This window comes from Zonotrichia albicollis, chromosome 22 (assembly GCF_047830755.1).
Source record: "Zonotrichia albicollis isolate bZonAlb1 chromosome 22, bZonAlb1.hap1, whole genome shotgun sequence".
NCBI lineage: Eukaryota > Metazoa > Chordata > Aves > Passeriformes > Passerellidae > Zonotrichia > Zonotrichia albicollis.
This window is the reverse complement of record NC_133840.1, coordinates 6,443,599-6,459,812: the sequence shown is the minus strand read 5'-3', so window position 1 is coordinate 6,459,812 and position 16,214 is coordinate 6,443,599. Positions and strand designations below refer to the sequence as shown.

Here is a 16,214-nt window from a genome sequence, read left to right as displayed (position 1 = left end):
ACTTTTTGCTTTTGAATTGGAACAATACCTTTTCCCAAAGATTGTGTGTAAAGCCTCCAAATCCTGTGTCAGAAAGGCTTGGAATGGAATCATTTTGCTTGTGCTCAGTTTCCTGTGATGACAGCTGCCTTTCTCTCTGCTTGAGCGCTCTGCTTTGCACCTTGGATTCCCTGGTAGGAATCTTAACATCTCTCTATATATTTACTTATTGGTGCTTAAAGCATATGCAGTGGTGGTTTTACTTGTAACTCTGGTTTTTGTCTCTTCAGTGTATCTTTAATTAGAAGTGCCTGCTGGCTTTCAGACATGCTCATCCCAGAGCCTTGCATCCAGAATGCGGTGCTACTTCTTCTCAAGCCTTGGTTAATGCCAAATTATTTTAAGCAAAAACAGTAAAAAGGGAGAATCTCTTTTTAGATTTCGCCTTTGTTGGATAGTGCTGCCAGAAATCCTGCATTTTGTCTGAGCTGGCTTTATGTAATGGCTTCTCCATGGTATTACCATGGTGGCTGGGAAGCAGATGTGACCAAGTGCAAGTGGTGTTTGTGTTTAGTTCCTCTGTACATATCCAAGGGCTTCACTTGGATATGCTGCCCCCCAGGTTGGAGATCTGTATGGAACTGTTTTCTGCTCAGTGCTGCAAGTTGTGGCAGTGTTCCATTCAGATGCAGGATCCATTTTCCCTGTGGAGAGATTAGTTATGAGCATTGCTTCACATGAATCCTCCTTAGGGCAGGCAAACCCTGTGGATATTGTAGGATGAGCCACAAAAACATAAGGGTTTTTTTATGGGCAAAGAACTGAGAGTCTCACAAATAAAAATGTTCTGCCTTTGAGCTGAGTGAGTGCTGCTCTGCATTAAGCAGAGTGAGAACACGCTTCCCTCAGCCATGAGGAAGGTGAACTCCAGTTTGTCTTGGTGATTGAACAAATTCAGGTTTTGTGGCCTCATCCTGCCTCCCTGAGATGCCCGTGCTGAATTATTCATGCTGTGTTTTCTGGGAATGCTGAGTTTGAAATCCATAAACAGCAAAAGGAGCATGTTGGTGAAGGTGGCATCTGCCTCACGCTCTGTCTCGCCGGGGTGGCTGAGTGTAGCAGTAGGAGCTGCATTTGGTAGGTGTAGCTGTGAATTCCCATAAACACTCTGTTGTGGTTGTTCGTGGCAGTACGAGCTCGTTTGAGAATACAAAGCACTTCAAAGGGAGGTTTCAAGGGATGTTTCTTCCTTTAGAATAAAAATGCAAATACTATGTGACCTCAAAACGGGGAAAACCTCATCTGTGGAGTAGAAAAGGGGAAGTGCTCCTGTGCATAGTAAAATAGGAACAGCTCTACAACTGATTGCTATTCCAAATAGGGCACCAAGAAAGCAGTAATAACTTACAGGCTTGAAACTGCCAAGGAGTTTGACCTGCTTACACTAAATTCGTGCTCTGGGTTCTTTTCTAGAGGAGTCCCTCTCCTTTCTCTGGTGGAGATTAACCCTCAAGGGCTAAAGTTGCTCTGTACATGTGTTTGTGCAAATGTGGGAGCCTGAGAGACAGCAGTGTTTGTGCTGAAACCGAGCAGGGGTGTTCCTGCTCTCAGAGGTGAAAAGCACACTCAGGATAACTTGTATCTGTCTCTTTATTAGGTGTTTAAGAATTGTTTTCCTTTGTTCCCTCCCCCAGGCAGAATGGAATTCAGGAAGATGGGATTACCCTGTTATAAAGCTGACCCATTGTGCTGCCTTTCAGCATTTTCTTTATCTCATTTCCAGGGCAGGAACTCCCTCTCTTTCCCATAAGGCTGTCCCTATCCTTTTGATGGGTTTATACAGGATTTCCTGCTGAGTCAATAGCGGAGGAGTGCAGGGAGATAGCAGTCGGGATTCGCAGGGAGCCTGTGCTCAGCCGGAGGAGCCTCAGCCCGGCGGAGGCAGAGCAGCGCTGCCTTTTGACTTATGTAAGTGGCGACTTTTTGCTGTATAATTAATAATTGTAATAAAAGCACATTTGCATCCCATTGCACCAATACCTTCTCTGTGGCAAGATTTAGAGATAACGCAAGGTCCAGACCCACTAACACCTTTACCAGTGGGTGGCTTTCAGCCCGACTGCGACCTTAGGGAACCGCAGACATTTTTTACCCTTACAGATGCATGCTCACAGCGGGACCCCCGAGCGCTGCGGGAACGGCTCTGTGCCGGAGGGATGTTCTTTCCCTGTAATCGCTCAGTCCATCCCCGTTTCGTGAGACCCCCAAGGGCTCCCCGGTGTGCGCAGGGGGCGAGCGCGGCCCCGGTTCCGCGGGCGGGGCGGGGGGCGCCGGCTGCGGCAGGGCGGGGGTCGCGTTCCCAGGCCCCGCCCCATTCGCTGAGGGGGCGTGGCCAGCCCCACCGCGGGCCAATGAGCGATCGGTCACGTGCGGGGGCGTGGCGGCGCTGCCCCCCGTTTCCTGCGGGTCACGTGGCTGGTGCCCGGCGTTGCCGTGGCAGCGGCGGAGGCGGCTCCGGCTCCGATCCCGCTCCCAATCCTGATCCCGATCCTGCCCCGGCTCCGCTCCCGGTCCCTCTGCCGGGGCTCCCGGCACGGCCCCCGGACAGCACCGCGGTGAGACACGGCCCGCCCCCGCCGCCCCCGGGGCCGCATCCCGCCCGCAGGGAGCTCATCCCCAGCGGGGCCCGCGCTCTGGGGCACCGGGCGGCTTCCCCTCAGGCGTGTTCGGGCGGTGGCGGGCTCGTCCTGCAGAGGTGGGATCCGGGAGGAGGGGTCTCGTCCTGCCCGGGTGCTGGGGGGAGTTGGTTTGAGTCTCCCGAACAGGGATTCCCCTGCCCAGGGCGGTGTGGGGGGGACGCGCCCCGTCCTGCCCGGGCGGGGTGGTGGTGCTGGGGTGGGCGCCTTGTCCCGCCTGGCTGGGGACAATCCCCTGCTCCTGGAGGGACGGGGTGACCGGGAAGGGTCCGTCCTGTCCGGCCGTGCTTCGGAGGTGGGATGCAGAAGGTTCCTTTGGGATATACCCGGACAGGGATGCTCCCGCTGGAGCGCTGTGGGGGGACACCTCCAGGACAAGACCCTGAGCCAGGCTGATTTTGGAGAACGGGATTGAAGAGTTGGGTCCTGTCCTGCCTGAGGAGGATCCTTGGGATGCTGGATCAGGATGCGGTGGTAGGAGGTTGTGTCCTGTCTAGGAAAGACCCTCTGTCCAGGTTGCCTTTGGAGGGAAAGGTCCTCGCTGGGAGTGGGTCTCATCCTGTACTGAGGGATGCCCTGTCTGCGGCTGCTTTGGAGGGGAGATCCTGGCAGTGTGGGGTCGCCTCCTGCCCAGCGTGTGCCGAGGGTGGCGGGAGGGAGGTGCCCTGTGAGGAGGATCCCGGCTGTGGCCGTGGGACCAGGGGGTCCCATCCTGCCTGGAGGTAATCCCCTGCTGCCACAGGGGTGGTGCTCACACCTATGGGGTGTTCACACCCTGCCTGGCTGCTCTGCACCCCAGCAGGGCTGCTTGGAGGAGTCCCAAGCCAGAAGAGAACATAGGAAGGGGTTTCCCATGACAAAGATGGCTGGAACTCATCCGAGTCAAGGAACAGGGCTCGGGATTTAGCTTAGCCATGGCCTGCAGGGGCTTGAACAATGGGAGGGAAGGGACTGGCACAAACCCACAGATCAGTATGGGGGTGTGGGGCAGAAAGCTGGGACTGAGCAGGGGGCTGGCATCTGAAACCAGGCCGAGGAGCTGCCAGTGCTGCAGAGAGAGCGCTCTGTGGTGCCTGAGCACGGCAGTGGTGGGAGGGGGACCCGCTCTGTCGCCTTCATTCCCAGCTGTGGAGAAATCCCCACACAGGCACTGAGATGGGAGCAGGCAAAGGCTTTCCCTTTTCCAAAGGACAGCGCTTGGCAGGTTAAGAAAATCCACATAAGGGAGCAATCACAGAGAGCTTTCTGTCCTCCCAGTGCGAGATGAAGTGGGGTCAGATGCGTCGGTGGTGCAGGGAAGACACAACTGGGATGGAATTTGTCAGGGCTGCCTCAGGAAAAGGTTTCCTGGAGAATTCCTCATTCCCCATCCAGAGCTCAACAGCCCTGTGCAGTCAAACCCTGTAGGATAGTTATTTCTGTAAGAAAAAGTGTCTTAACCCTTTAACTTTGCAAGGCAGGAAGGTGAAATCTCCAGGATAAGCCTCCCCTGATGCAGATGACAGGCTGAAAAGTATTTCCAGAGTAAACTGCTCCAGCTACAGAGCATGTAAAATTCTTCTTTGGTCTTGTGTTTCAGCCCTTGGAGCCCTCCACCCAGTCCCTCCATGTCCATAGCCAGCAAGGTGAGTTTGACTTCCTGGCACTGCTTGTTTGGGTTACATTTGTGTTTATGGATTTCATTCTGAAGCTGTTTACTTATTTGAGAACATCTCTTGAGCCGCTCCAGAGAGAAAATTCAGCCTTGTGGTATTTTTAGCTTATTTTTCTAAGGGAAAAAGCAGATGTGATTGGGTTCTCTTGCCCTCTCTCTGTAACCTCTGAATTCATTTGTCTTTTTAATGGAATTTGTCCCAGGGGTCAAGTTTCCTACATAGAAAGTTCCTAAGTATTTTCTGAAATTAAATGGCAGAGCAGAGGCCATCAGTGTCCCAGCTGGGGACAAAGGGATGAATTCACTCCCTGCTATACATTGCAGGACCCACACAGGATGTTGTCACAGGAAACAGCTTTACAGTTTTGCTGGTCACAGATTGTTTCTTCCTCCAATCCTCCCAGGAGGCTTTTTTAATCTGTAAAATAGGTGATTCTTGCCTTTTCTGGAAACACAGATCAAGCAGGAAGGTTTGTCCCTGTTATTGTTTCTCTTCTTGTTTTTATTATGGCATGAATATTCTAGTGGGCCTTTCTTTTTTGTTTGTTTGGGGTTTTTTTTTTTGTTACTTTTAAATATTTTGAAAATTCCTGAGCAGTTCAGGAGCCTTCCTGGAGTGTTGCAGGGGCTGAAATAATGGCCTTGTCAAAACCTGCCCAGGAATCCTCCTGTGCTGCCATCCTTGTTATGTCTGAGGGAATTGGAACCTAAAAGCCCCCCCATGTTCAGGAGGAACAATCTTGGACCTGCAGTGCTTTATTTGCTATTCTTTGTTATTGTGCCTGAAACAGCTTCCTTCCCTTTTAGTAACAGCATTCAGAGTTGTGGGCAGTTGATGTCTTTTGATCTTTGCCACTTCTGCAATCTCCCAGCAGCCATGGCTTTATTAGCTGTCCCCACGTGGCCCCTGTACATGGGGGGACACAGGCAGGGCTGCAAGGTGCCTGTGACCTTGAGAGGTGGTGCTGGGACTAATTAATGCCACACCAGGTGTGATTCTGGGCAGCATCTCCTCCTCCTGGGAGCTGGTGAGTGTTTCATAGCCAGAAGGTGCAGCTCTGCTTTGTCTGCCACCTCCTCAGTGCTCAGTGATAGAGTTGTGAGTGAGGGGATTAGACAAGGAATTGTGGTTTCTGTTTCTTGGAAGGCTGAGTTAGTTTCAGATGTGTGTCAGAGTTGAGAAATTTTTGCACAAAACATTCCATGGCTGTTGTTCTGTGTCTGGGGATCACCAGAGCCATTTGGCAGCAGCCTGGGGACGTGGTGCTGAAAGCTTCCACCACCTGAAGTACTCTTGCTGCTTTCATACATCTCTCAGTGTAATCCCTTCCATCTGAAGATGATGGAATTTCCTGGAAGCAGCTTGCTTTCCCGTTTGGAATTGCCTTTTCCTTGCCCTCTGCTCAGAGCCACCTGTGGAAGTAAGAGAACAGGATTCTTGGTCAGATGTGCCTGATAAACGGAGTGTGAGCAGCTCAGGAAATTTAACTTCCCACTGCAAAAGCTTGGGAAGTTCATTTGTTAACTCTACTCAGCATTCAGTTCTGTGATTATTAGGGGAGAACTGTGCCCAGCTAAACTGGGCTTTGATGAGCAATAGTTGAGAAAAACTGATGTGCTGGTTTGAAATAAACCAGGGGGAGAGATTATCACCCACAAAAATACCTTGAGACGGGCTTCAGGTCGGAGTTACAGTTTAATAGAAAGATTACAGTAGATGAATTATACAGAATTGGAATTTTACAGAAAAACTGGCTTAAACCCACAAAGGGGGTCAGGGTGGTGGCTGTAGTCTGATCAAGCAGTGGTTGCAGTGATGGTTGCAGTTCTCTCACAAGCAGTGTTCTTGTGGATGATCTGGTTCTGTAGAAGTTCAGATCCTCCCCTGCATGTCCAGTGGAGGTGGTGCTCATATCCCCAGATCACACACTGTCAGATGCAGGCAGGAAGGTTCAGCACCTCCCCCGGAGCGAGGAATTTCACAATGGAATGATGATTTGATCCTCTGAGTCACGGGATATTCTGGGGAGTCCTTCATGGCCTCGGTCCTTCCAGCTGCCCATTGTGGCCCATTGGCAGGGATGATCCCAGGGCTGGGTGTAGCTGTCAGGCTGAGTGAAGCAATTTGTGAACACAATAAAACACCGCCCTGCAATGCAGGGTTTGCCTCCTTCCCTTATCTAACAGCCAGCTCGCAGCCTGGGGGGTCGGGTGTGCACCCTGCAGCTCCTGCAAGCGGCCATTAACAGTTCATCAGGAATAATGTGGATGGGAATAGAACACTCAGTTTGGTTACACCCCACATTGTAACCCAGGAGGAATGGTTTCCAAAGAAAGAGCAAAAAGTGACTCCTTCAACTGGTGTTTGATACTCTAAGGAGGTGCATTTGGTGCACTGGGACATGAACAGTCAAATCAAAACAAAGATAAGATGGGGGTGAAGTGTATTTATATAAAACATTTTTTTATGAGCGAGAACGAATTAAAGGGCAAAGTTGAGGTGCCTGCTCTGAAATGAAAATCCAGATGGTGTGCAGCCCTCCTGAATCCCTGCTGAAATAGTTGCCCAGTGTACCTTTGTAATCCTTCCTAGTTCTCGTGATCACTTTTGGCAATTATGGGCGGTCCTTTCTCCATTCTGAATTCCAAGTGTGATGCTATTTGGTCCATCATTTTCCACTGACCAAGGGCAACTTTGTTCCACTGCAGCTTTTCCAGTAGTTAATACTCATCCTGTCCACCCCCCTTCCTGAACGTGACTCTTTTGTTCCCTCAGCACTTCTCCCATCATGAGCACTGAATTAAACGTTCCGGTGGATCCTTCCACTCCTGCCTGCTGCTCTGAGCCTGGCACCAAGGGCATGGATTATCGGGACTGGGTCCGAAGGAGCTACCTGGAGCTGGTCACCTCCAACCACCACTCTGTGCAAGCCCTGTCCTGGAGAAAACTGTACCTGAGCCGAGCCAAACTGAAAGCCTCCAGCAGAACCTCTGCTCTGCTCTCTGGATTTGCAATGGTAATGTGAAAAACGCCAATCACTTGGTTTTAAACTTTTAAAAGTTGAATAGTAATAAAATGGTTATAAAAATAGTAATGCAATTAGAGTAATTGTCTCATATTGTCCTAATATATTGTCCTAATTTGAATTAGGACAATATGAGACAAAAGAAACAAAGAATTATGGACGTCCAGGTACCTTTTTCTGGCCAGCATAAGCCTGAAAAAGGACACCCTTAACAGAGGATTAACCCTTAAAAGCAACAGCCTGTTGCATATTCATCCATCTCATACATTATGCATAAATTCCATTCAAACACAGGATTCCTTCTGGTCAACTTCTTCCTCTGAATCCTAAACGGTGCCTTCAAGCCTGAATGAGGCAGGAAGAAGTTCGTTTCTTCTGATAATGGGGCAATCCTCCTTTCTCTGAAGGATTTAGATGTCCTGTGACAGCTATCTCCCTTTCTTTAGAAAAAAAGTATCCTACATAGCATAGTTTCTATTTTAACATTATATTATAACCTAAAACTATATTTAACACACTACTTAAGAGAATTATTACAGCCTTACTTTCTAACACAACACATATAATATTCATTTTAATATTTGCAAAAAGCCAATCATAAAATATGCATTTTTCACAGGTAATGTGTGTTACATAGCTTTTTGAATGGTGAAGGTTTTTGGGTTGCCTCAGATCAACTATTAATCAGTGTTTTCTTCCTGGGAAGGAGCAGGGAGTTGTTTCCTGAAGAAACAGGAGGCATCTGCCTGGGGGCTTCTGTTTGGCTGCTGCTGCAAAGTTTGAGGCTGGCTCTCTCACTGCAGCAGGGATACATGAGCTGTCTAACAGCCAGCCCACACACTCCCGAGTCAGCCCTTTAAAAATACTGATCCCCTACTGCAAGTGATCCTAAGGGCTCCAGCAGCATTGCTAAACAATCCAGGACCTCCTCTGGCCCCGAGGCTGCTGCCCTCATGCATGCAAGGCTGCTCTTGGGTGTGGAACACTTTCAGGCCCCTGTGGCTGCTGTGGTCCTGAACGTTATTTTAATTTCTCTGTGTGTTTTCTCAGGTCACAGTGTCTAAAATAAGGTGGAGGTTGGTCACAGTCTGCCAAAGTGAAGTTTGCATAGCGTGATCAGGGAGATCGTGTTCTGCCACTGAGGTGTGAGAAGAGGCCCTGAGCCTCAGCCCTGGTGTCAGAGGGCTCTGCAGCCTGCAGGGAGCCAAACCTGGTGTATTTTTGTCAGTGCTGCCTATTGGAAGTGATCCCTGGAGCTTGCTTTCCCCTGTACAGCATTGGGTGTTATTTGGAAGTGATTTGCATAGGTCAGAACCATGTCAGGGGTGAGCAAATAAACAACACTGAGACGGTCAGTGGTCCAGTGCTCAGGCCTGTCTGAGCTGTGTATTAAAACACCACCATGCTGTGTGAGCCCCTTTATCTCCCCTCAGCTTTTGCTCCCTGTGAGTGAGAGTTGGAACCAGTCTGGGGAGGTTTCCTGCTCAGGAAGTGGGCAGGTCTGGCTGCTCCCGAGGTCTGGCAGCAGAGGGGCAGGGGGCAGTGCCTGGGTGCTGTGAGACACGATGTGGAGATGTTTCATCCTGCAGCTCAGAAGCTGGGAGGGAAAGACAGATCTCAGGAACTTCCCAGATCTCCTCTCTAGTTATATTTTAGCTTCTTCCCCTGATTTTTCCTCCCCCAGCCCCCCAGACCATGAATCATCCATAACATTACAAGTTGGCCACCCAAAGTGAAGCTGGAAAGCTGCAGGCGGGGGTTTCAGTGGGAGCAGGCTGGAGTGGGGACAGGGTGCTCTGTTGCTTTGTCATTGCTCTCCAATCAGTGGCTATGTGCAAAAGATGCTCTTCACAGCTTTTCACAAAGTCTGTGTTGGTTTGTCACCAAACTTGTGTGCTGCAGGGGTAGAAAGTCCCTCTTCTTTTGAAAAAACTGGGTGCTCTCCTGTAGACTTCTCTCATGCTGGAGTTTTCTTACTCTAAAAAGCCTCTCACCTGCATGCCCTGTGTACCTCTGGTTACTGGAGTTCTAATAATAAGTTCTAATAACTGTGTCATCTTTAACACAATTATTAAATTAACATTGTTGGGGACTGATCTACCAGCATGGTGCCACAGTGTCCCTGCTGGGGTGTGCTGTCACTGGCACCACTGGGACTCAGGGCTTGCTGCCCACCCACACTGCAGGGCTGAACCACATCTCTGAAAACAAACCATGCTTTCTCAGCTCTTACAGCAGAAAGTTACTGAAAGTCCTTGGCAAACACACAAAATTAACCACTGGTTCTACATTCTCTTTGAACTCTTTAAAGTGCAGTTGAATATACACAGGTGTAAGTAGTGTTGATTATGCTCAGCAGCCTAATGTAAGAAATAGAAATCAGTAACTAAGAAGTAGAATTTCTTGCAATACAGATTTCTCTTTATTTATTTCTCCAGCTGATCAGAAAGCTGAGGTGTTTGTTCCTCCTGGGTTATTTCTCCACAGCTATGCAGGAGTTTCGTACACGGATGTTTACTCTCTAATATGAACACCTCTGGCTATTGATGAAAGAAGAGAAGTTATTTAGAGATAAATATGTGTAGACGTGGCACTTGGGGACATGGTTTGGTGGTGGACTTGGCAGTGCTGGTGTAATGGTTGGACTCTGTGATCTTTAAAAGGTGTTTTCCAGTCAGAACGATTCTGTGATTCTATTAAACAACTTCCCCAAAGCCTGGAGTGCATTTGACTACGTAAACAAATGTCATCCAGGGCTTGGCTATTGCTTTATTTACTTCCCTGTCGGTGTGTTTGATGCAAGCTAGCTTCATATTGGCTGAAATTATTTTGAGCTGATGGATAGTTGATCAACAGGCCATGGCTCTGATCCAGCTCCTTCTGGACAGGCTGCAGAATAATGCAAACCTTCGTTACCATCTCTGGTATTTCTGGCAGAGCACTGGGGCAGGTCAGGAGGATGTGGGTCATTCCAGTGCCAGGGCTGCTTGGAGGTGGGCTGTAAGGCAGCTGCATCTGCCCCAAGGAGGCTGCAAATAAAGGAAATTCAGTGGGAGCTTAGGAAACCTGCTTAATAATATTCCTGATGGAAATAAGAGCTATTACTGCTAATCCATTTTCTCAATACTTATCCAATTGCTACAGGGTGTGTGTTTGATTAAAAAAACACTAAAACAAAACAAAAACCCCTACAGATCTACTGGAGTGGTTGTTTTTTACAGTCTGCCAAACCATCTGTGTGAATGTGTCATGGTTTATGTTAAGCCATTTGTCATCCTTTTGCTTGATATTATCTGTCTTGGTCTAAATTTCTCAAAATGAATAACATCCTTGTTGTGGACAGTCTCAGCTATACTGGTCTAAACCTCACCATCATTGCATGTAATTTAATTGCAGTTTAATTCTAAAATGCTGTGAGCCTCTGATCCTGTAATTCTGGAGTTCAGCTGGGTTATTCTCAAGCTTAAAATCAAGTCTTTGCTGAAATATTCCATAGCTTGGCAGAGAGCTCAGCCTTGTAAAGTTGCTTCTGGGAAGAGGTTAAAATAAAGGGGACTATTACATGGAAGAGTATAATATTGTATCAAACATGACATATTAATAGTTTTACAGGCTAGACAGCTTATTTAATGATTTTTTTAATGGGTTATGTCAGCTTGTCCTCTTTCTCTTATCCTGGTCAGGAAATGACATGACAGCCTGTGCTGGGTAGAGCAATAAGAGCTCACTCACCTTTTCAGTGCTTGTTTGGGTTAAATGAGCTGCTTTTCTGCCTTGCTGCCCTATCTGGATTGTTGGTGTTTTTCACTAAAATACCTCTTACTGAGCCATCAGTCAGTGTTAAAAATTCATCACATTGCACAGCTGAAGCTCGCCCTGGGGAATAGGTTAGTCTGGGAGGAAACATCCAATTAGCTGAAAAGTGCTGCTCATGTGAAGGATAACAAGCAGAAATTGATATGTTGACATCAGCCAGGCTTTCAGCTTTAATATAAAGCTATAAATTGGACATGCAGGTACAATTCCCATTCAGCTGTGTCTCTGGGTATTACAGCACCCCATAATGAACAATGTACCTGCAGCTTTTCCTGGCTGATGGGGCGTGACTGGCAAGCACAGTGCTGCACAAATTCACTGTACAGTGAAGCAGAGAATGAGTCTGATCTCCTCCCTCTCAGATCAATATAAGGGGAACTGCAAAGGGAACATACACAAGGCAATGTGAAATCTGTTCTGTTTCAATTGACCTTGCAATTGATAGTGAAGGATTCCTGTGTTGGGATTTTCTCTGCTATACAACAAGAACTGATGTATTGTTTACTACTGTAAACTGCAGCCAGGAGCTGATAAAAACAAACAAAGGTAAAACCCCAACATGCTCATGGTCAGAACAGAAGGCTGGGAATGCCCAAGGACTGTCACAGTATTTTTGCTGTCTTTAATGTCTTAAATAGTTGATGTAGCTATAAAATCCAGACTTGCAGAGACTGACCATTTTCCACACATGTTGTATCTTGCTTGCTGGTAAATGTGTTCAGACTTGACTGTGATCTGATGGGTTTCAGAGCAAATGCAGGTAAGGCAGCAGTCATGCCAGCTGGTTTCCATTCCCTTTAATCCTTTTCAGGGCTTCCAGCAGGGACAACATGAGCATACCCCTAATCTTCAAGTGCTTAAATAATATTATGAACAAGTAATGCCAGAGCAAGTGGTGCAGGTGATTATACAGAGCATGAAATGGCTGCTCAGGGGAGTCTCATGTGAAGTCTGGATAACATAATTGTGAGTCAGTTCTGCAAAATCCTTCTGTGTCCCAGAATCAAGTGCATATTTGAAACTTTGCCTTCTCATGATGTTCTTTAGAGGGGCTTCTTTCCAGCAAGCTGTGCTGTGCTGGAGCAGCAGGTCAGCTGGGATCACCAGAGGTTTTCCTTGCTGCCAAGAAAGTTAAATTCTGCAATCATGAAGTGCAGCTACAGATGCAAGCCAGCTGCTAGAGAGAAATGTTTGATAATCTTGTCCATTGCTTTTGTGTGTTCTTTTAGCAGAGAGTTTGTGCTTCTTTTCAGGGATGCCACCACACAGAGTGCTGGTTTGCTTCACAGGTAGCTTAATTGTAAAAATTCTTAAGCTAAACCAGTTAACAGACTCCAGTTCTGATCTCAAAAGAGCCTCCTGCTCTCTTGCACATATTCTGCTTCTTAAGCTTTATTTGATTAAAGTAAAAATAGCTTTAGAGACCTGCTGTGGGATAGCTCTTGTTTTGGGAAGGAGACTCCTGAGTTGCTGAGCACACCCACAAGCCAGTAGCTGACCACTTCTGCTGGGTGTATCACCATGTTATTACCTCTCAAGGGAGAAATTTGAGGATATAAATAACTTAAAAGTTATTTATCTGGGAATATTTGTTATAAAAACAAATGCAAACTGTCCTGAGAATAGAAGGCAGTTATTTTAACTATGGGCTAACTTAAGCTGTAGTTTTTGTGCTTCCCATGGTGGGCAGTGAAACCTGGCTGGCCACTGGCCAGAGGATCTGTTTGGTTTTGCTTTTCTTTACACGCCTGAAGTTGAAACTTCCTGTGCTGCAGCCGCAAGGAAGGAGTGGCACTAGAGCTGTGATGGTGCCTTATAGCAGGCTGTTAGCTGACTCTCAGCCCCACGTGGCATCTAATGAGCTCCTTCTGTTGTGTGCTGGGTTTGGGGCAGTTCCTGTGGCTGTGGTGGCAAGGAGAAACGTGTTGTTTGAGAAAACCACGTTCTCAGAAGGGCCACAGCACAGGCGTCCTCGTGGGTGACAGCAGTGATCCATCTGGGCTGCCATTCCAAAAAATCTCTGGAGTGTGTACTTGACCTTAGTTGTTCTTCCTGAATCAAGATGCTTTTCTGGCTGAAAGCCTTGAAAGGAAAGCCAGCAGGTGCTGACAAGCTCTCTGTTCCTTCCGCAGGTGGCCATGGTGGAGGTGCAGCTGGAGGTGCAGTACAAGTACCCCCAGATGCTGCTGATTGCCTTCAGCGCCTGCACCACGGTGCTGGTGGCCGTTCACCTCTTCGCCCTCCTCATCAGCACCTGCATCCTGCCCAACGTGGAGGCTGTGAGCAACATCCACAACCTGAACTCCATCAGTGAGTCCCCCCACGAGCGCATGCACCCCTACATCGAGCTGGCCTGGGGCTTCTCCACCGTCCTGGGCATCCTCCTGTTCCTCGCTGAAGTCGTGCTCCTGTGCTGGATTAAATTCCTGCCAGTGGGCTCCATCCTGAAAAACGAGACCACCAACGTGGAGAAGCCCAGCAGCCACGCAGGGTGGCAGTCAGCACTGGTGTCCACCATCATCATGGTCCCTGTGGGTCTGATTTTTGTCGTCTTCACCATCCACTTCTACCGCTCCTTGGTGCGGCACAAAACGGAGCGGCACAACCGGGAGATCGAGGAGCTCCACAAACTGAAAGTGCAGCTGGATGGGCATGACAGAGGCATGCAGGTGGTGTGACAGAGCCTGCACACAGCTCAGCCAGGGCTGAGAGCAAAATAACCTGGTCTGCTGCTTGGTGAGACGCACCAGGGATGGATTTTCTTGAGGCTTAAATCTGTAAATGCTACTTGCCTGCCATGTCTAGCTGTGGGTTCTTGTGCTGTTCCACGTGCTGGGGGCTCTGCCCTGGTTCTGGTCCCACACACTTGGTACTTAAGTCGACACTGCCGTGGTGTTCAAGGTCAAAACTTTATCTACCTTAATATTGGTAGCCAAAAATCTGTATTTTTTACAAATGCAATATTCCATTGCCAAAAGTGAAACTGCATCGGCTGTCCCAAAGGTCTCTCTGTGTGTATGTGTGTGTGTAGGACCTGTCTTACCTGTCAGAACTCCCTGGCTGTCAGTGCAGCCACAATTAACTGGCAGCTCATTCCTAGAGCAGAGCTGATTAATGTGGGTACCTGCAGCTGACTCAAGGACATCCAGGAAAGCACAACAGAAACTGAGAATGTTGATCACCGTTGTTCCAAAGCAAGTATTCTATAAATACATAACCAGAAAGAAAACAGCCTTAGCTTTTATGTTCTTTTTTTTTTTTTTTTTTTTTTTTTTTGCTGTTCTTTACTGTATTTTTACAGCTTGGGATGTAGAAATTGGAATTGCAGGAAGCTGGGAAGTTCTCTCACACTTTCTTCAGTGGCATCTGTCACCTTAGCTTGAGTAAGTGCCAAGATCGTGTTTTTCCCAATAACAGGCAGGAGTGCCCAGGGAAGGCTTACAGGTGTTTTAGATTTTACAAGGACATTCCTAAAACAGAACAGTGACAGGGAATTTAATGAGACAAGACTTTGAAGGACTAACAAAGCAAGTTTCAAGGAGGTAAAGGAGTGACAGCAAGTACTGTAGAAATCTGCCACTGTGTCTTCTTCATTTGTGCATTGCTGCAATGCCTTTTGCCTGGTTTGCTGGGGAGAACAAGCCGAGGCCTGTGTTATTTCATCATTTGGGGGTTTGGTTTTTTTCTTTTTTTAATTGGCTGTGGCATTTATCTGTCAGAAATGAACGCTTCCTTCTCCCTTCACCAAAGCAGACGAGTCCTCTGGTGGAACCTGGAGCTGTCCTGGCGAGCCTGATGGAGCTGGATCTGGCAGGAATGCTGTGTGCCATTAAAGAGCTATCCCTTTCCTTTGAGCTCATTTCTTTTTTCAGCAGCTGAGACAATGACACTTGCATGTGTTGCTTTGCAAGGGAAGCTTGTTAATTCCACAGCATCCTCGTGGGTGAAAACTTCTGTAAAAAAGAAAACTGATTTTATTATTTTGGGTAACTTTGTGGAGAGAAAAGAGTGTTTTGCAATCATCAGCTCTTTTAAGGGAAAGTCAGGCTTTCTGACACACAGGGCTGCAAGAAGCATAAGCACATTTTCTTGGCCCTGATCCTGTGCTAGTTTCCTCCTCTGCACTCCAAAACTTCAGTTTCAGAGTCTCTGAGGCCTTATAGGTTTCTGAAATCATTAAGGATGTTTATAATGTTCTATTTAACCCTGGGCCCTTACTCCACTGGGGTTTGAGGCAGTGTAATGCATGTCAGCTTCCCAGAAGGGACAGGACATGCAAACCCCAGGGGAGCAGGGTGGGCCTATCCCAATATTCCCCTCTGTCAAGGGCCTTGGGAAACCACCTCTCATCTCTCTTGTTTACATGGGAATGTGAGCATTGCTGAACAAGTTGCTTAGCACTGTGTCTGTGGCTTTCATCTGCTGTTCTTGCTGCAGTTGGCATGTACCATATTGGCTGATGTGCAGCAAAGAAAATAGTCTTTGTGTGCTAAATGACTAATCTGTACTCATGTGCATATGCAAAAAACAAGGAGTGTCCTCCAGGAAGTGGGGTGGTCATGATATTCATATGAACTCCCCAGGACTCTCCCCTCTCTCCCTCCTCTTTTTACCATAATAAAAATTTAAAGGTTTATACAACAGAATCAGAGTTGGGTTCTCTGCCAAGTGCTACACGTGTCAGCTCCTCTACCAACAGAATTTCTGTTGAGAGGCCAGAGCCAGACCAGATGGGATGAATCTCTCATCTGTACTTTGCACTCTCCTTTAATATCAGTGATAGCAGGACCTTGTGTGCTGAGGGGCTGTCAAGGAAAGTATTGCATCATTTTTGCAATATCTTTTTAAACAGCTTCCCTCTGTGCATACGGTGCTGCAAAAGCAATTCAGCTTGTCTGGAAACAGTCAGATCATTCATTTAAATTTGCAACAGCAAATTGAGAAAAGCAGCAGAAACTGCTTTGATTTTGTAGAATAACTCATTCAGGCTTGGGTGGGATTGCATTCAAGACCAGTCTCAAGTCAGTGCATCTGTGACTGGAG

The 16,214-nt window shown here is 47.7% G+C and overlaps 1 protein-coding gene across 3 annotated transcripts; it reads left to right on the top strand.

Annotated features, from left to right (window-relative positions):
* The first annotated feature begins 9 nt into the window (after positions 1 to 9).
* ORAI2 (ORAI calcium release-activated calcium modulator 2) lies at positions 10 to 15,817 on the top strand. Of its 3 annotated transcripts, none has more exons than XM_005493872.4 (4): positions 10 to 1,947; positions 4,255 to 4,300; positions 7,106 to 7,346; positions 13,304 to 15,817. In XM_005493872.4, the coding sequence occupies exons 3-4, from the start codon at positions 7,119 to 7,121 to the stop codon at positions 13,847 to 13,849; spliced, it is 774 nt and encodes a 257-aa protein (XP_005493929.1). In that variant the 5' UTR covers positions 10 to 1,947; positions 4,255 to 4,300; positions 7,106 to 7,118; the 3' UTR covers positions 13,850 to 15,817. The 3 variants fall into 3 exon arrangements, with proteins under 3 accessions (XP_005493929.1, XP_005493928.1, XP_005493930.1); XM_005493871.4 differs by lacking the exon at positions 10 to 1,947 and adding an exon at positions 2,410 to 2,594; XM_005493873.4 differs by lacking the exon at positions 10 to 1,947 and adding an exon at positions 2,410 to 2,734.
* The last annotated feature ends 397 nt before the right edge of the window (positions 15,818 to 16,214 follow it).

Bases quoted from the DNA above. Each gene is read 5' to 3' on its own strand.
- ORAI2 (XM_005493872.4), top strand. From the start codon at position 7,119: ATGAGCACTGAATTAAACGTTCCGGTGGATCCTTCCACTCCTGCCTGC. The intron at 7,347-13,303 runs GTAATGTGAAAA...TTCCTTCCGCAG, and splicing joins TGCTCTCTGGATTTGCAATG to GTGGCCATGGTGGAGGTGCA.